At 50.2% G+C, this 19,216-nt stretch overlaps 2 protein-coding genes across 2 annotated transcripts in view; one reads left to right on the top strand and one right to left on the bottom strand.

Moving 5' to 3' along the window:
• LOC107123997 (obscurin-like) overlaps positions 1-7,443 on the top strand; it is a 73,710-nt gene extending 66,267 nt beyond the window's left edge. Inside the window, exons 18-24 of the mRNA XM_015427371.1 lie at positions 129-210; positions 243-275; positions 2,075-2,236; positions 4,528-4,632; positions 5,083-5,349; positions 5,571-5,840; positions 7,101-7,443. Of these exons, the coding sequence (XP_015282857.1) occupies positions 129-210; positions 243-275; positions 2,075-2,236; positions 4,528-4,632; positions 5,083-5,349; positions 5,571-5,840; positions 7,101-7,108 (927 nt within the window). The 3' untranslated portion in view covers positions 7,109-7,443. The remainder of the gene's footprint in view (positions 1-128; positions 211-242; positions 276-2,074; positions 2,237-4,527; positions 4,633-5,082; positions 5,350-5,570; positions 5,841-7,100) is intronic.
• A 1,641-nt stretch (positions 7,444-9,084) lies between these two features.
• On the bottom strand, positions 9,085-16,212 carry TMEM198 (transmembrane protein 198). Its single transcript, XM_015427373.1, has 5 exons — positions 16,140-16,212; positions 15,461-15,711; positions 14,079-14,654; positions 12,109-12,299; positions 9,085-10,645 (listed from the first exon to the last, which is right to left on the bottom strand). The coding sequence occupies exons 2-5, from the start codon at positions 15,621-15,623 to the stop codon at positions 10,499-10,501; spliced, it is 1,077 nt and encodes a 358-aa protein (XP_015282859.1). The 5' UTR covers positions 15,624-15,711; positions 16,140-16,212; the 3' UTR covers positions 9,085-10,498.
• Positions 16,213-19,216: the final 3,004 nt, after the last annotated feature.

The raw sequence follows: 19,216 nt of genomic DNA, 5'->3' as shown, positions 1-19,216 counted from the left end.
GCCACCTCTGCCACCACCCTCCACCTGTGCCCTCGGGAAACCTGACGGTGGCACTCAACCCAGGGCTTTCCTGCTTCCTCCTGCCCCGATCAGCCCTTCATCAACCTTTGTTTTTCCGGCTCTCATAGGATGGGGAGGAGATCCAGATCAGGCCCAACTGTCGCATGTACTCAGTGGGCCGCAGGCGCCTCTTGCAGCTTATCCACTGTAGTCTTGAGGATGCAGGTTGGGGTGTGCTGGAGAATCCAGAGCCTCTGCCAGACTGTGTGTTTTTGGTACGTATGGCTTGTTGGATACAGCAGCAAACCTAAGGGAGGGGGGGGGATTGAAGCTGGGACTGGCCGCCCAGCCTCCTGTTCTCAGGGGTCTGCTGGTCTCTGCTTTATGCCGTCATGCCCCCTCCCGCCACCCTGATGGCTGCTTCGTGTGCCACGGAGGTGGGCTGTGGATCATCAGCACAGCTATGAGTCAGAGTCTTGTTCTTGAAGCTTGTACAACTTGTACAGGAAGCTGGGTTTAGCATAAATGATCTTTTAAAAAATCCTCACTATAAGAACATTTCATCAAGGGAAAAGCATGCCCAGGAAGGGAAGGCGGTGGAATCTTTATCTTTAAGACCTTTCAAGACGACATTTGACAGTCCCTGGTCATGGTGGTGGGTTTATGTTGTTGCGTTGTTAAAGCACGGATGGCTGGTCTTAGAATAAAGACTATAAACTCAATGACGATGATCCCTTCCAACTCTGTGGCGAGAGAGTTAGAAAGCAGGCTGAAGAGGAAGGATCGTGTTTAACTGTTCAGAGCTTAATGCGAGCCAAGAAAGAACATGCTTTTAATACCACATCTGCCCTGACATATGAGAAGCCATAAATAAATTATGAATGCCTCTAAGCTCGTGCAGAGCATGCATCTGTTTTACCACTTGGGAGAGATTGTCAGCCCCCCTCACTCCCCACCCCAGATCTGGAATGAGGGGGGAATGACTTCCAAATCAGTATATGTGGCACCATGTTGCACTCCAACAACTCTGATTTTAGAATCAAGAGCCAGTTTGGTGTCGTGGTTAAGTGCGCGGACTCTAATCTGGGAGAGCCGGGTTTGATTCCCCACTCCTCCACTTACAGCTGCTGGTGTGGCCTTGGGCAAGCCATAGTTCTGATAAGAGCTGTCCTTGAAAAAGAGCAGTTTCTGTCAAGAGCTCTCTCAGCCCCGCCTACCTCACAGGGTGTCTGTTGTGGGGAGGAAAGGAGTTTGTAAGCCGCTCTGAGACACTTTTAGGTAGTGAAGGGTGGGGTATAAATCCAATCTCTTCTTATCAGAAAAGTATATCTGCTCCACAAGCTTATACTGGCAAAATAGTCATGCCCCATACTATGGGAACACTGGGAGCTGTAGTGCTGTTACAGGGAGCAAGGGATCTTTTCCAGATCACTTGGCAGTCCATCATTTCCAGGATTCTCTGGTTTAACTCATGATGGTTAAACCAGTACGAAACCACCAGAAATGTGTAATGTGACCACTGCATGATTTGGATATCAAGGAACTCCATTGGGCTTGTCAGAGATGGGAGTGATTGGCTGCACAGGAAGGGATTAAATAGCTTTTTAAAAGAGTTATACAAATAGAGGCTAGATCTCACAACAGCTATTAGCCATGATAACCAAAGGGAGCTTCCATGCTCAGGAATAGTATACCTCTGAATAACAGATGTTGGCAACAAATCACAGTGGAGGGTTGGTGCCTTGATTTCCTTCTTGTGGATTTCTTGGAAACATTTGGCTGGCTACAGTTGGAAGCAAGATGCTAGACTTCACTTGATCCACTAGGGTTCATCTGACGTTCTTAGAGGCTGGTTTTATTCAAAGTTATTCATGAGCTCCAAATCATGGCTGGGAATTATTGGGAAAGATATTTTGCTGAGTGGGGAATCCATCTATTGGGTCCAGTAATCACTGGAGGATGTTCCTTGACCAGTACTATAGACTTATCAGATTTAGTGTTCTCAGTTAGACCTTTGTGAGTTGCCCTTAGGAAGTCCTCAGTCCCAACTCCATGGATATTTTCCTCTCTGTAGAACGTCAGGTTCAGATTGTGCGGGAGCTGGAAGATGTGCGTGTTCGGGAGAACGAAAATGCTGTCTTCATGTGTGAGGTGTCACTTGAAGAAGTGAAAGGCGAATGGTTCCTGGATGGGGACAGAATCAAAGTAACCAGCACAGTGAAAATAAGGCAGGAAGGTAAGTGGGGATGTTGGATGTGGTGGGTACGACACGTTTCTCTATCCTATTTTATGGTGAGCAAGGACTGCAGCTGCCCGAAATAGACTGGAAGTCTAGTGTGAGGTGTGACGACCTCTTATCTGGGGAGGTCTGGTTTTACTTTAAAATGTTCTTTATGTTTTGTTTTACTGGGTAATCCGGCTGCCACCAGGAAATTTATAAGGCTTTCCAAACCTTTATAATATAATATCTATCACTGGGTAGGTGGATCAAGATTTTAGGCTTTCGAGGAACTATGTGGTCTGAGGAAGGATTCTTTCCAGAGCTGGTATACTTGAATGAAATAGGATTTATTTAAAGAAAGCATAAATACGAGGGTAGAACAATGTAAACAGTACTGGGAATGATTTGAACAATTGCTTGGTGTCTCTCACAAGCTTCTCCTTTACTGACAGGGAGGTTTCAAGTAACATTGTAACATAAACTCAAGGTCATGCAAGTTCACTGTTTCTCTCCTTCAGACCTCAAAATCAACTCCTTATCAACTGTCTTATTCAACTCTAAGACATAGAACTTAACAACCCACACAGGGAAGCTTCTCCTTCTCTCTCATACATAGCTTAACTGCCCTTCCACTCTTCATCAACTGTCATCTCTAACTGACCCTCTTGATAGACATTCAAATCCTCCACACAGCATCCATTCCAAAACCCCTCCCCCTCTCTGTCACTCACCAATCCTATCACTTGCCTGATTCCAGCACTCTAGATTATCATCACAGCCATGCAAACCAAACTTTTAAAGCCACACACACACAGTTAAACATGAAATCATTACATGAGGTGACTTGGGATTCAGCATAGGTGACCTAAGGTGCAGTTTTGGTGCAAGAATCTTCCGCATTGTATTGTGTATCTTCTTCTGCGGGGGTCTTCTTCCATGCATTTCCAGTTGTGTCTGCTTAGGGTGTAGACCGACAGATACAATGTATTTGGAACAGTGGTGTCAGTTACAAAATGGCTTCACCACATTCAGTACAAATGTACTTTTTTTTGTTTCTGGGATGAATTTAAGGAAACTGGTTCTGCAAGTTTTTCTCATGGTTGGGTTGAACAGGGTGGTTAGGTTGAATGGGGTCACAGTCGGGGTCACGGTGAGCCGTGGGGGGCACCTGCTGGCTAGTAGCTTTCATTGGCACAACTCCTCCTCTTGGCAGCCCTTAGTTTTGCAGCATTAAAAAAGGTCATGATTTAGGGGATGGATAGGTTAAGGGGAAGGATGGACTGAAAAAAACAAACGGATGGACTACCCTGCTGGTGCACAGGATAGATGGCTGATCCCACATTCCAGTTGCAGGAACTTCAGCAACAGAAGGTGCAAAGTAGTGCTAACACTGTGGGTGGAGAACTTGCTGTGACTGCTCTAAAAATATTAAGTGTGTCTTTACCCTGTGTGTGCAGAATTCCCTTAGAAAGATCAAATTTGTTTGTTTTTTGTTCTGTCCCACAATAATCCAGTCTAGCATAAATGGCTCAACATCTCACCCTCTGTAAATGCCTGGATTTGGGATACCCTTGCTAATAATGAGATAGCTTTGCTATAGCTTGCAGGGGGTATTTATAGGCACGGTTCAGGGGAAATGTATATTCTAGCACTAGAGAAGAAATTCACTAGAATTATGTAAGAAAATTTGCACAACAATCTTCAGATTGTTGTTTTTTTTAAATGGGAGGAAATGAAAGTTTACTTAATGACTCATTGTGAAGGGAAAGGCAGTCTCATTACTGCACTGAGGCACACTCCTGCCAGAATTTAAGCACTTTTCTCTTCCATGGATTTCATATAACTGTTTCACTGAAATAGGTGGCCAGATTATTCTGCACAGTTTGCTTGTACTTGCTTTGGTTTCTAAAGGTCATACAAAGGCTGGAGCGGGGAACTTGGGTCACTTGTCACAGGCACCATCCAATTACCTGAATATTTGCAGCCTACAATGTGTTTTCCCAGCAACTGCGCAGTGTGGTTTAAATTGCTGAGAAACTGCAGCAGAAGCTCGCCTTTGCAAAAATATGTTTGGAGCATATGCAATAATTCTGTTTCTTATTCTGAAAAGATTGCCTGAAAAGGCCTTTAGTTTTCTTGATGAGGACTACAGCAGGTACACACAGTGCCTTTGCCCACAGCCAGCACCGTTCCAGCTACTGCCTTATGTTGCCTGGATTAAATCCCACTCCCTTTCCTCCAAGGAGTTGTGGCAAAACCTTGCAAGTCCCCGTAAGCATATTGTCACTTTTTTTCTTCTTCACCAGGGACACGGCACTTCCTGCTTCTGTGCTGCGTCCGTCCGGAAGATGCAGGGCAAGTCCGATTTGTGGCCAAGGCAGCCACTTCAGAAGCCTGCCTAGAAGTGGAGGGTAAGGGCTTCCCAGGTGACCTTCAGCCTCAGCTAGTGGAATTGGGTTGGGGATAAGAGGTGAGGGAAAGTGAGGGGAAAGGGTTGACCCCAGGTACTAGTGGGTAGGTATCAGTTGAGAAGCAGACGATGTTTGTGGGGATGGAGATGAATGGCAAGTTTGCATTGCAGGACTGGCAGCTGACATACGTTACATACATTTGGGGTGATTTAATACGTGCAAGCGTGGGGTGTGGGGCTCACTCTCTAGCCCACTGGGATTTCTTCTTCCCTCGACTCATGCGGCTCTGAAAAGAAAAAATAAAACCTTGCAAGGGCGGGGGGGGGGCCTGCTGATGGCTTGCTGCCTAGAGCTGAGCCTTGTTGTCAAGTAGGTGGAAGTGGGTTAGGGTTAGAGTTCTGGGTCAGGGGAGTCAGATTATCAGAGGCTTAGGATCTGCTTCTTCCACAGCACTGCCCATCCGCATCATAAAGCCACTGCGGGACAAGACTGTGTTAGCCCGGCATAAAGCCACACTGGAATGTACCGTGTCTCAGTCGCGTGGGCGAGTGCGCTGGTTTCGCGGTGACACGGAGATATTTGCTGGCCAGAAATATGAGATCTGCAACTTGGATTGTTACCGAACTCTCGTCATCCACTGTGTCGAACCTGCAGATGAGGGCCTGTATACTTGCGATGCACTGGATGATCGCTCCACGGCATGTCTCCTTGTGGAAGGTCAGTGGGAATATGTACATGGGATGGCCAGACATCAGGGCTGGTTATAAGGGAGTAGGCCGTCAGAGCAGCGGAGGAGTGGTCAAAGCACAGAGTGGTGTGCCTGCGCTGGGTGGGAGGGCAAAGCGGAGATGCCACACACTCTGTGTACACGTAGAGAGGAGAGGCTGCTGCGTATCGCATGGGGGGGAAACTGATGCGGTTTTACTCTTTCCCTGCAGCTGAAGGGGTCCACGTGGTGCGGGCTCTGCGCGGGGTGGAAGTGGTGGCTCCTTCAGAAGCGCAGTTTGAGTGTGAAATATCGGCTCCTCTGTCATGCACCCCCCAGTGGAGCCTCAATGGGGAAGAGTTACAGCCCAGTTCACAAGTGCAGATGGAGAGTGTGGGACACATACATAGGTTAAGGCTGTGCCCGACCACTCCCGGCATGAGTGGGATGGTGAAGGTTACTGTGGGCAGCGCCCGCTCCAAGGCCCGGCTCACAGTTCAAGGTACATGTGCTCTGCGGCACAGTTGGCTGGGGTGAAGGGAGTCCCAGAAAATGAAAATGCAAACAATTCCTTATCCTGACGAGACTGACTGCAGATCCCTGTCCTATGACATGGGAAAAATGGGCCAAATCTGTCGCTGGCGTGGGGCACTGGACTCTGAGGCTGAGTCAAGATGTGGGTAACGACCGATCCTGGCACTGGGTGACTGACGGAGGAAGGGGAATCTGGGACATGTTCTTGTTTTTTTCCGACAGAGGGAGGGTGGCTGAACGGTTCTTCTGCGCCACCCCTGTTCTACTTGTATTTTCCTTGGACCTTCTCTGGCAGAAGGCAAACACAGACCCCCCCCCCAAATTAAAAAAACACTCAGCCGGGGAAATGCTTCAGTGGTTTAACAACCAACACCACTACTTTAACTAAAGCCAGTCGGCAGAGTCAGTTTGAGGCAGGTTCAGCTCCCAGTTGGCGGAAGCGGAAAGGCCCTGACGACCCCACCATGAAGTGGGCCACCCAGAACCTTGGGGTCGTTTCTTCACTCCCAACGCTCTCCTTCTCTCCCCGCTGCTGGCACATTCCACGGGGTTCTCCCTGCCGTCACGCCTTCCGCATTGTCCACGGTCAGCCTCTGAAGGGCTGGCAGACACCTCCTCTTCCCATTCCTGACCCATCTGCCCCCAGTGATTCTGGACTAGCTCTTTTAAGGAGTGTTCCCTCCCTTGGCGTTGGCCCTACTTCCACATCTGGGTGGTGGGGGCAAACTGATGGACCCCTTGGAGGCAGACTGCCACTGAAGGACTTCTTAGGACTTGTTTCCCCGCATCCAGGCCAACTGTTGCCTAGTCACCTACCAAGGGCCCTCACAAGGGAGAGTGCTCTGCACCCCAGAGAGCCAGTTTGGTGTCGTGGGGAAGTGCGCAGAGGACTCGTACTGGGAGAACCAGGTTTGATTCCCCCACTCCCCCTCCACTTGCACCTGGCTGGATGGCCTTGGGCAAGCCGTAGTTCTGATAAGATCTGTTCTTGAAAAAAGAGCCGTTTCTGTCAGAGCTCTCTCAGCCCCACCTACCTCCCAGGGGGTGTCTGTTGTGGGGGGGGGGGGAAAGGAGTTTGTGAGCCGCTCTGAGACTCCCTTGGGTAGTGAAGGGCCGGAGGGTATAAATCCAATCTCTTCTTCTTCTTCTTCTACACTGGGAAGCCAATGTTGGGCCTGGGTTGAGACTTGCATCTCACATGTTCCCTAACGTTTTCTTTTCTCTACAGAGTGCTAGCTTTGGGAAGGTCCTGACAGCAGTAGAGCTCTGTGTGGGTAGAGAAAGGCCATGGCTGCCAGGAGAATGTGGAGATCGCAAATTTAACGGTTACATGGACGAACAGAAGAATGGACACAAAGACAATTCCTTTTCCTGTCTCCCTGTTCTGCATGCCAAGGGCAACAGGTTCTGCTTTATTAAATGTTCAATTCCTGATTTCTTTTCCTCGTGCTGTTTGGTAGGTGAGACTGCTATGCTGGGCAACCATCAGGTGGACCCACACGGGAGGAGTGAAGGGCCCCAGCCTGTCACCTCTGAACACCCCCTAGCTTAAGGACCTCTCGTGTCCCGCTGCGTTGCACCACCCACAGCCCGCCCGGAGGGATCATGAGCCATCGCTTCTGAGGCGGCACAAGGCAAGAGCCCCAAGATGGGGCATGTACAGGAATAGGTACACGTGTGTGTGCGCATTTCCAAGCTCACCCCCTTGTGGAGAAACTAGGGTCAGAAAAGGGGGCGGATTGGCTTGCATCTAATAACAGAACCCTTCCTAGGGAAGGACTTTTCTGCTTCTCCCTCCTGCTGCAACCCACAGATTTTGTCCCTGAGGTCTGTAAGCCTTCAGGGACAGCATATGGAATCAAGTGCAGGAATGTTGGAGATCGGCAGAAATGTCTGCCTGCTCTTTCAAACACAGAAGAGTGCTTAAGTCTTTGGAACGGCATGTAGTTAGGTGCAAGTGACAATCTGTGGACTCTGGAGAGAAACCAGATGGCGAGGATGATGGGGTTGTCTGGGCACAATAAAAAACACGGCTTGCTGATTCACAATGCCCCCGCAGTTACAGCTGCCGACAGTCCTGCTGTGAGAGCTGACAAGGGGAGACCACTGGTGATGGCCATGCCGTGCTTCCCAGGTCAGCCAGATGTGCCAGCTGGAGCAGTCCAGGGCCATGGCAGAGACAGTGCAGCAGCAAAGAGGTCCCCCCCCCTACCTGGAGGTCAACGCAGGGGGCAGGCCCCAGGAGGCAGCAGAGGGAAAGGAGGCGTGGCCGGGTGTAGCACAGCAACTGGCCAGCACCTCCCAGGCCTTTGGGCGCAGGGGATGGCAGCCTCCGTAGCCCCACGTGGCTGAGGGCACAGCCCTTCAGAGGAAGACAGGAGGGAGGGGCAGGAAGGCTGGAAACCCCAGCGGGCACCCCAGTGGCCAGGAAGCCTGTCACTCTGATGGGTCCTGCCCTTGGGGTACAGCGAGTGGGCGAGTCCGGAAGTGTTCTGCCTCCAGGGAGCGCTTTAAAGGGTGATTCCTGGAAGAACCAGGGATGAAGGGCCAGACCTATCTCAAGAAAGGCAGCTGGCGGGAGAGGGAGAAGGGTGCAGATGCTCCCTCTAAGCTGCGGAGTCTTGTGAGCAGAAATTCTACTTTGTGAGCGACTGCTGGCATTAACGTTGTGAGCAGGTGATTTGGCGACTGCATAAATTAGCTTGCTCTGGAGCCCTCCTCCCTGAGCTCAGACACAAATGTGTGAGCCGGAGGCTAGAAAACTGTGAGCTAGCTCACACTAACTCAGCTTAGAGGGAGCACTGGTGCAGAGACCTCTCCCCCCTGCTCTATTCTGAGGCTTTCCTGGGTCGAGCCTTGCCGGAAGGAGATGCTGGAAGGGGCAACAGCTCCAGACAGACCCAGAACTGCCTCTGAGCGGAACAGGCACGCGACCTGTGAGATGCGGCGACATGACCTTGCCCCTGCCAAGCAGGCCGACGACGTGGTGCCTCAAAATGTTTCTGTTGTACGGGGTGACTCACGTTATCGCTAACAGCTTCCCCCACGTGCCACCTGCAGCAGTAGGCACACCTCTGCTGTGCCTCCCTCCCCCTCCCCCGCTCTGTCGTCAGGCATATGCCTCCCCCGGCCCTCAGAGGCACGTCGTGGTGTTCCTGCCCACAGCCCCTCTCTTCTGGTACAGTCACTCATGGAGGCGATGCTCTGAAAGGCTCTCTCTCTCTCTTTTTTTTACTTGCGCAGCCGCAGCCCGGCAGCGTTTGGCACATATACAAAAAAGAGACATAACCAAAACAGAAACAAAAACCAAGAGTGCAACGTTTTTCTGTGGCGACAACAGTGGCAATTGGTGATAGAAACATGCAGTTTCCCCATGGAAGAAAGGCCTTGCAGAGCTGTGCTGGATCCTCTCCCAATCCCATTCCTTTCATAGATTCCCCCCCCCCCGGTCCCTTTAACGATGGGGATGACATCCCTCAGAGGGGTGGCAGGTGAGCAAAACCACGACCTCTGACACACGGCTATGCAGGTGAACACCTCTTACTCCCTGCACGTGTTCAACCTGCAGCTCTGTGAGGACAGGTGGAAGAGAAAGCAAGCACCGGTCGGGGCCTGTGGGGAAGGGAGTCTGCTCTCCTCTCTGTATTCCTACTTCTGACAGTCCAGCAGAGCTCCTCAGGCCCATGTCTTTGTCGATAATAAATTAATACAAATAACGGCAACAAGAATATGTACATGGGTATTCCCCACCCACTCCAGGACGAGGAGCGGGGGACACGGGGGAGGGGGAGGGGAGAGGCTTGCTGCCCGGATGCCGGCCAGAATGTCCACATGCGCCCCAGCTCCACCACACACACTCACGCTTGCACACTCACTGTGACAGCTGCGCAGCCCAACCCAGGTGGCCCAGGTGCCCGTGCCCACCCTTTCCCCCCTCCCTCCTTCAGCTGCCCATTTAAACAGAATGCCAGGCACTGGTGTGGGCTAGGGGCCCAGGGCCAGAGGACCCCATTTCCCTGAGCTGGCTAGCTCCAGCCAGACTGGAGTGAGCTGAATCCAATCCTGCCGCCATCAGTACAGAATGGCACTCATGCCCCTAAGACAGTCCTTGAGGTCAGTTCACAGAAAAGACAAGTTCCAGGACAAGAACTGGGTCCATCATGCGGCAAGAGACCACAGGAACACCCAGTCTTTGGGCTGCTCCAGTGGAGGTGTACGGGGAATGTTGGCAGTTTCTTGTCATTTTCATGAAGGTGGGCACAGATGATCAACTGTTCATCTTTCTGGCCTCCCTCTGGAGTCCTGCATTCCACAGTCCCTGCCTAGATGGGTTGTGCAACCAGGTCTCTCTTCAGCCCTTTGCCCCCCAAGCACATGCTCACATGCCTCCCTCGCTCCTTGTTCCATGGTAGCTTTGTGAGAGCCAATGTAGCACTGGGGAAGAATTCCACATATAACAACATGTGCATGTCGAGAGATGCTGGACTGCATCTGCAGGTCCAGGCCAAACCCACAAATGCCAGGGAAGAGTATCTGCGAGTCCGGATGGCAGCACAGTTGCGAAGATATCCACAGAACCAGATCCATGTGACCGTGGAAGACAGTGTCCTTGTGGCAGATGCTGGACTATACCCGCATGGCAGGGCCGGAGCCTGTCGTCAGGGGCACGGTGGAGCCACAGTCATAGTCCATGTCGATGGCGGCATGAGCACTGGCCAGGAGGCTGTTGAGAGAGGAGCCCGTCTGCCGCTCCCGGAAGCTCTGGATGTAGCTCTGCAAGGCGGAGGAGAAGAGAAAAGGTGGCGCTGCCTTCCATCCTCCCCCCCCCCCATTCCCCGTTGTAGCTTCACAACACAGAAAGGCCGTCCTCGACTTGTTTCAGGGGTCTCTCGGGCAGACAGTGTGTGGCTCTGCTGTCTGCTGAGAGTAGATCAGCCTGGGCTTCCTTGTTCCTCCACATGCTACCCTGAGCTGTTACTGGGACTCCTCCTCAGCCCTCTAGCCTTCTCTCCTGCACACCTACTGAGAAAGGCTGGCAGCACTTCCTGATGAGGGATATTCACAATCCCAGAAAAGACTGTCAGAGAGGCTACGTCTTGACATGCCTGTGCCTAGCCTTGGCAGACCAGAAAAATGGAAGTGCTTTACACTTTGTGAGGCAGTAACGTTTGCTGCAAATACACTGGGATCTGCTGCAGCAGATTCATATGAAAACTGGCCAGCAGATGCACACTACTAAACCTGCAACAGACAGCACTTTGCAGCACTTATCACTCAGTGTTATATGAATGCTGCTCACATTTTACAAATTTGCCATGAGTTTACTGGAACCTGAGTCACCTTGCAGTTGTGACCATGCCACAGTACTACAGTTCTCTGTGCATCTGGGTATCTCAGGGTGGGGTGTGGGGGGAGTGGGTGTTTTAAACCACAACTTACCCCAGGCCATGTGCTGATGAGTTCTAAGGAAACAAGTCAGCACTGGCTTACTAGGTGTAAAGGTATATTGGCCACTGGTTAGCATGGATAATAAAATTCCCCACCTCATATGAGAGATGCCAGATCCGCTGTTATACCAGGAGAAAGTCACTTTATTTTCCCTACACCCATCAGCAATGTCCACAGTTCCCCAAAGGCCCCATGGCAACACTACTGATCACAGGCAGAGATTCCTCTGTGGCTAAAGAGAACTTTCATACAGACTGCAAAAGAAGTTAGAGGTGCTTTTCTGCACTTCTGGCCTGCAAGAACTTGGAAACGGGTGGGCACTCTATGCCCCCCCTCTATGTGGGGCACTCCCCCACACCTGCAGCACTATGCCTTACTGGCTTAGCTCTAGTTACCCTACATATAGTGGCAGCATTCATTGAATTGGTCTACAGTGCTGGAGTCCTGCTCATCTCTGGTTTATTCTACTCTTTTATGGGAACATCATAGAAGTACTTTGTCCATGCACAGTGGACACAGAGGCAAAAGGCCTTTCCGCCACAGAATGGTTATTGAACTGGGGAAGCATCAGGTGAGAAACTTCCAGGAAGCTGGTGCCCCATTTTTTCATCCAGGGGTGAAGAGTGAGTGAGACGGTAGAGACAGACAGGAAGGCCAAGAGGAAAAGAATGGGGGATAACGGACCCCTTCCATAAATGTCTTGCTAGACAGAATCCCCCCTCCCCCAATGTAGCTGTGACTCCCAAATCCCCACTGCCCTGCCCATGCACAGAGCGGCCTCCACTTACCGGGGAGAGGACATCTCCATCGAAACGGCGCACAGGGTTTGGCTTGCGGCGGTAGGCAGGCTCTGGCGGGTGGGCCTTATGCTGCAGGTGTGGGTGAGGATGCGGTCGCCGCTTCTTCTTCTTCTCTTTGCGCTCTTCATGTTGCTTTATCCTCATTAGCTGGACACGGCGTTGCTGCCGACTGATAATCACTGTGGGGGGAAGAAAGAGTGAGGTGAGACAAGAAACCTAGAGTGACAAGTGTATGATTAGGAGCCGCCACCACCACCACCACCAACAACAACTGCCTCATGGGAACATGGGGCACTGGGATGGCCCATTTAAGAGCGATGGCCCACTATAAGATCGAGTTACAGTATTCTGATGGGGCGGTACTGCCGATTCGGGCTTCAGTAACATCTACTGAACACCATCCTGACATGACTTATTTGACCAAATGATTAATATCAACATCACTGAGCACTTTGATTTTGATTAAATGTAACAAGTAGTTTAACTCTAGGATAAACAATACTCTATGTCTGAATTAGGACAAAAAATTTAATCTGCATTGCACTGATCAATTAAAGTTTTTATCACATTAAAATATGTTCCTAATTAACCAGTGGAAACTCGTATGCCTTTCCCCCTTTCATTAGCTACATTTGTTGGCTAAACCAGAGGTGGCTTTTCCTTTCACTTTGAAGGCAAAGTCAGTACACTTTTTGTTTCTTAGAGTGAAGTTCTATGACTACTTTTAGTGACAAAAACCAATGCAACTGAAGCTGACAGTGTTGAATTGAGATCAGTGAAAGTACGACTCATGAATCTGCAATTTTCAACATACTGATAATCTTCAACTTGTACAGTTGGCGTTTATGGCTTTAATATATTGGAAACCTGATTTCTTAACAATAACAATGTATACCACATTTCCAAAGCTCATTAAAATATTAAAGAGTGCCTTTCTTCTAAAAAAATAGAGTATTAGCTTCTGTTTATTAAACTTTATATCATCCACGTATTTTACAAGGAAGTATCCATTTTGTACATAATCTGCCAAATGGGTTCTGTAATATGTAAATGTATCCAAATATGACTGACAAAAAGTCAAATAACTAAACGATTATCAGCCAAACAAAGAAATTGATTAAAAGCGTTCACTGTGAACCCGCATAGCCCGTCTTTTTGTTTTATCGACCTGGAGAAAAGCGATGCACCCTCAGCATTCTGCAATCATATTTCCTATGGGCAGTGTCTGTTAAATCAGTGTAGAGGCAGTGTCTGTAAAAATTAGGCAACCTAAGAAAAAACTGCCCCTTGATACCTGCAAAGGGTCTGCACACTGAGATGCTGTAAAGAGCACAGCTATAGGTACCGGCAGAAAAAATGGGAACCCTACTTTTGCCTGAACACAGGCATGACTACATGAAGAAACAAAGGGCTGGCCATTTCCAGAAGAAAGGCCTGCTCATGCCACAGATTGCAAAGATAAACCTACTCCGGTTATACAGAACCTGGTATCCAGAATAGTCAGGCCTGTGTTGGCCAACACAGCCCTGACCACAGTTGGTAGAGAGCCCTGTTCACTATGCATGATACCTTTCTGGGATGCTAAGCCAATGTGGAGTGCCTGTCCAAGTGCACATCCCAAGCTCCACCAGCAATAACTGACAAGCAACATCTTATCACTCCCAAGAGTTTATTTGCACTCAATGAACCCATAATTAAACAACTGTACAATCTTTTGAAAGGAGAGAAATACTACCCCAGCCCCAAAGATTTTGGTATCCATGTGCTGACGGAATTCTCCTCAATTACATGGGAGGCGGATGTGGAGCTGGAATTTAACATAATCCCAAAAACAACGGACTGGTATCTGAACTGGAGACAACGGCAGGATAACGCTCCAAGTCAGAGTGATCCAATGTGGCTGCTCTTTTGTTCACTTCCAACCCTCTCCCCCTCCATCCAATGAGTGCCCCACTCACCCTCTGTGTGCGAGTATCCCTCGGCTGTGACTTTCCACTGCACCAGGACGCCCAACAATGCCAGGACAGGCCAAGTACCTAGGATGACCCAGCTGTACCAGCAGATGGGCCTGGCCGGTGCCACCTTGACGCGCTCATAGACATACTGCAGCAGCAGGAAGAGCTCAACGAAATAGTCGGCAGTGGCTGTCATGACAGCGCTGCCAAAGACAGCGGTGGACAGTGTGGTGAAGAGGCGCTGCCACTGCAAAGTAAGCACAGCGCACAGCATACCCACGCCCAGCAGCAAGCCGATAGGGATCCAGACAGTGGGTGGGTGGTAGAACTGCTCCATCACCACCAACGTGGCCACGGCCAGCAGCAGCCCCAGCAGCAGCCCCACCATGAAAAGCCCGACGCTGCGCACCAGCATGGTGACCAGCCCACAGAGCACCCCGATACCCAGGCCGATGCCCACGGAGGCCTCCACACTCAGCTGCGTATCCAGCACTCGCTCTTTGTAGCACAGCATGAAGATGATCACGGAGCCAAACATGAGCCCTGTCAAGAACATCACTGCCTTGAAGCAACGGTAGCCTGAGGAAGGGAGGAAGCAAACGGGTAGGGTGAAAGTCGCAAGACAGATCCAACCACCTGTTCATTCCAGCAGGGCAGGGCCATCCCCATTCTGCTGGGACACACGCTGTGGAGGGCAGGGGACCTGCCCAGTGCATGACCCTCCTCCTCCTCCTCAAATGGTTCTGCTGCTGTATCACAAAGGGGTATCCAATGGGGGATGTGGGGTTTTTATATCCAGGGCATGTCCCTCCAACTGGGCAGCTTTCTGCACTCCTGTCTCAGCTCTGTAACATCTAGCTGGAGGCCCAGGAAAGCCAGCTAATCTCTCCACTGGGGCACTGCCTCGCGATGTAGTCTGCAAAGCCCACTCTGGTCCCTATGAGCTACTGGGACCTTTGCCATCCTCCAGTTCAGAATGGCAGAATCAGAAGTACTGAAACAGACCTTCAAGTACTCTGCTGTTATACGACTGCCTTGACGAGCATTAGGACTGCAACGGTGAAGACTGACAGAGCAAGTTAGCAAGAGGCTGCAAAAAGCTGGCAGCCAGCCTCTTCCTTCTCCCATACAGCCCAGTGTTAGACATATTTATTCAAAAGTACGTCCCCCACCCCTCAAATGTTTCTCATAAGCCCAGGGTTGCAGCCTCAAGAGCATTGCAGCGGCAGACAATGTGACACAGGGCTAACTAAACATGGAACGGGCTCTGTGGACCTGGTAATGGCATTCAGACAATCAATTGCCTCCACTCTCCGTGCCTTGTGACACGTTCCTGATTATCTGCTATACCCCTAGCAAGGCCCAATGTTCCCGACCCTTCTCACCAAAGAAGCAGTAGATGATCCCAAAGAGGCAGCACATGGCACAAACGACTGAGGGCACCACTTGGTACCGCCGCTCAATCTCCTGGTCACAGCTGTGGTCCTGGTCCTGGCCGGGTGCATGCGGCAGCAGAGGAAAGCGCAGGGTCTGTACCGTTGACGTCATGGCTCTGCAGGGTCTTCAGGGTGACGTCAGGCTCCCCACTCCCTCCCTGTTGCCAGCCAGGGGTGCAGCTTCATGGTGTTGTCGCCATCTGTTGAGAGAGCACAGGACAAAAACGGTGAGGCTCAAGCTTCCAGGGACTAACCAGCCAGCAGGGTGACCTACCCATATGAACCCCCCAGCTACCCCTAGGTCAAAGCCACACAATCTCAGGGAGAAGAATGCAAGTCTGTTATAGCAGGACCTTAAGGCAGGACCCCTCGCCATACTCAGCAGGGTTGTTCCACTTGAAGCATAGCCAGTGCCTCCCCTTTTTTCTGGATGGGCGTTGTGAGAGGAGGCAAACCATAATGAAGACTAAATACATGCCAAGATCAGAGCTGGGAACACCCACCCACTCCTGGTCCTTGGCCAAGTCCAACCAGACATGACTGGCAGGCAGGCAGGAGAAGCCCTTTTTTAGTCTTGAGGCTACATTAAATGGCTACAGGAGCCCAGGCATTCAGTGGGTGTCTTTACCTCCAGCTCCCCATGAGCCTTCTTTGATGGTACGGGAAATGATTGGGGATCTTTCTCCACCTCTGTCTTCTCAGTAAGGCAAACCCAGCTTTACAGCATATTCCGTGACAGAAGAGATGCACAACAATTCCGGGAGAGAAAGGTGCTGAGCAGGGATGGGACCACAACTTTCCAAAATGGGAGGGAGTGGCTACAAAGAAAACCACCACCCTATGTTCTCCATGGCAACCAGGGAAAGAACAGATGATACTTTTAATAACATACACACACCCCCTCCCCACTCCTCCCCCCGTTTCTAGCTGCAAGAGCCAGTGAGGCAGGGGAGTGAGTCCCGGGGGGGGGGGGGTAGCCATTTGGAAAAGCATCTGCCAGAGATCCAGTTTCATTAACCCCATGTATGTATGTGTCTGGCTGCCTTGAAGCCCAGCCATCAGGGCAGAAGAGGACTGGCTAACTATAGTAACCTCCCTCCCACTGACTACTTCACCACATACCCATCACAAACAGCAGTAAGAGCAAAAAGAGGCATCTGGCGATTGCTGTGGACTCCAGCATGTGACGCGCTCCCCCCCCCCCTTCTCGGCACTGGCGGCGGACTGCAGGCAGAGAGGCTCCACAGAAAAGCCTTTGTGTTGACGCCTCCCTGCTTACACTGCGATCCCGCAGGATAACTAAGAGAGCAAGGAGCAGAGAAGCTTTCCCCCTGCCCAGGCAAGGAGACAACACTGTGCCCATCCACCCCTGGTTTTAGGGGATCTGTGCCCACTCCCGTGAACTGATTGCAGACAATGCCTCTTTCAACAAGGGGGGAATCCCTTCCACCGTGCTAGGCGAACGACCACACAGGGCGGTGGAGGAAGAGGATGGACGTGCTTAGAACGGCCCCTGAAGGAGGACTGGCGAGAGAGAGAGGCTGAGCCCCCCCTCGCCCCTCCCCCTCCCGGCTGCCCAGGAATAGGTCAGCAGCCAGGAAATCTCTCTTGCCTTCCCTACATCCCTCATTCTCCCCCCACCTTCCAATGAGCACTGGTACAGAAAGCGTGCCATCTGCTGATTGGTACACTCTCTGTTGCTAGGGGAGGAAAGACATTTTCTGATTGGCTCTTGGGAAATTACCAAATAAGTGCCTTTCTTCCAAGCTACATCTTTTTGCTTTGTTTCAACAACTCTGCTTCTTCCACATGCAGCCCACCCGCCCCGTCGCCGCCATCCCTTGCAATATGGCTTCACAGAACCCCACAGTCTCTGGCTTCTCTGCCCCATTACGTGCTTGATTCCTCTCAGTCTTGATCACCCCCCCCCCCAGGCTCCCTAATGCCCCTTAGTCCAAAGCTGCCCCATCCAGTTAGATGCTCGCAACTCATGACGCTCTGGCATCAAGCTTTCCACTTTATTATTGTAGATCAGGATGAAAAGGCTATAATAGATTAATTATCATTGTGACCAAATCAAAAAAATCTTAGCCAGTTTATTATACTGTTGTCAAGTGCCCACATCCCAGTGTCTCATGTCATGCTAGGCTAAGTGCTAGCAATCGCTGCCACAAAATCAAAAGGCCTCTTGGACTATTTTGAAATCTAAACTGCAGCAGCTGAGAATAACAGCATTGTGCTGACCCCTGTGGGCCCCAAGGAGGTGGAAAGAGAGCACAAAAATGTTTTAAATAAATGAATGAATAAAATAACCCAGTTCTTTTTGTGACAATGGGTCCATCACAAAAATGGTTTGGGATAAAAACACTTGGAAATCTGCAACAGAACCTTTCAAGTATGCAGAGGCTCAGATGTGGAGAAGAACTCTGGTCCCCTTTCCTCTGCTGTTCAACATACAGAAAAGCAGCTTCAGTTTCTGATGTCACTTTAGGTCAAAGCAGCCCCCTCTGTTGCACAATGTCAAAAGGTCAAAGGTTAATGAAAGTACTAACCTAACTAATGTAATGCAATTCCTAGGGGTCGACAATCATCTTCCAAGCGGTAATGTCCCACAGTGAGCACATAGCCATTTGGGTTGGACATGTTAGTCTGTGAGCTCCAAAACAAAGAGAGTTCATGCGGCACCTGAGATGACTAACAGAAGCATACGTTTTCATGGATTACAGCCTACATGGTTATGGTCTCTGGCACGTGCAGGCTTATGAAACAACAAATCTATTGGTCTTTGAGGTGCCACATGCAAGGTAGTCATTTATAACATCCCGCTACATGGTCAAGAACATTTTGCCTTACATTCCCTCCCAGTCAAGAAATCCAGAGAAGCAGGACAGAGTGGCAAAATCAGCTTCACCGTGTTGAAGGATACGGTAGACAAGCGGTTTAGACACTGATGAAATGGTCATCTCTGTTGGCATTGTGTGTTATTTTGTAAATTTAGAGTTCTCCAGAAAAAAAAGAGAGGTCATCTCGGTATATCATTACTATCTGGGTTAGATGCCCTCATGACAAGGGGATCAATGAATTGTTCCAAAACAGTGTTCCTACAACAGGACTGACGGTTACAACAGCAATATAATATTCATTGGGGGGGGGGGGATTATGTCAAGCATAACAGAAAGCTGGTTTAGAGGCAGCGTGACAACAGTAAAATAGGCAACATTACAGCAGCCTCTGAACAAACATAAAACCAAGTGACCATGAACATGTAAAGTTCTGCATTTAGGTAGGAAAAAATCAAATGCATAATTGTAGGTTGGGGGAGACTTGTTTTGGCAGTAGTATGTGCGAAAAGGATCTAGGGGTCTTAGTAGACCATACACTGAACATGAGTCAGCAGTGTGATGCGGTAGCTAAAAAGGCAAATGCGATTTTGGGTTGTATCAGCAGAAGTATAGTGTCCAGATCACGAGATGTGATGGTAATCACTTTACTCTGCTCTGGTTAGACCTCACCTAGAGTATTGTGTTCAGTTTTGGGCACCACAATTTAAGAAGGATATAGACAAGCTGGAACGTGTCCAGAGGAGGGCAACAAAGATGGTGAGGGGTCTGGAGACCAAGTCCTAGGAGGAAAGGTTGAAGGAGCTGGGCATGTTTAGCCGGGAGAGGAGATGACTGAGAGGGGATAGGATAACCGTCTTCAAGT

The sequence above is a fragment of the Gekko japonicus genome, unplaced genomic scaffold (assembly GCF_001447785.1).
Source record: "Gekko japonicus isolate JY-2015 unplaced genomic scaffold, Gekko_japonicus_V1.1 scaffold2129, whole genome shotgun sequence".
NCBI lineage: Eukaryota > Metazoa > Chordata > Lepidosauria > Squamata > Gekkonidae > Gekko > Gekko japonicus.
The sequence above is the reverse complement of the archived record's forward strand: the minus strand, read 5'-3'. Positions and strand labels throughout refer to the sequence as shown.

What these genes read in the sequence shown, in the direction of transcription:
- TMEM198 (XM_015427373.1), bottom strand. Translation starts at nt 15,623, where the DNA reads ATGACGTCAACGGTACAGACCCTGCGCTTTCCTCTGCTGCCGCATGCA. An exon ending in GATCATCTACTGCTTCTTTG is followed by an intron (nt 14,655 to 15,460) that starts GTGAGAAGGGTC and finishes TCCCTTCCTCAG; the next exon opens with GCTACCGTTGCTTCAAGGCA. An exon ending in GGGATACTCGCACACAGAGG is followed by an intron (nt 12,300 to 14,078) that starts GTGAGTGGGGCA and finishes TTCCCCCCACAG; the next exon opens with TGATTATCAGTCGGCAGCAA.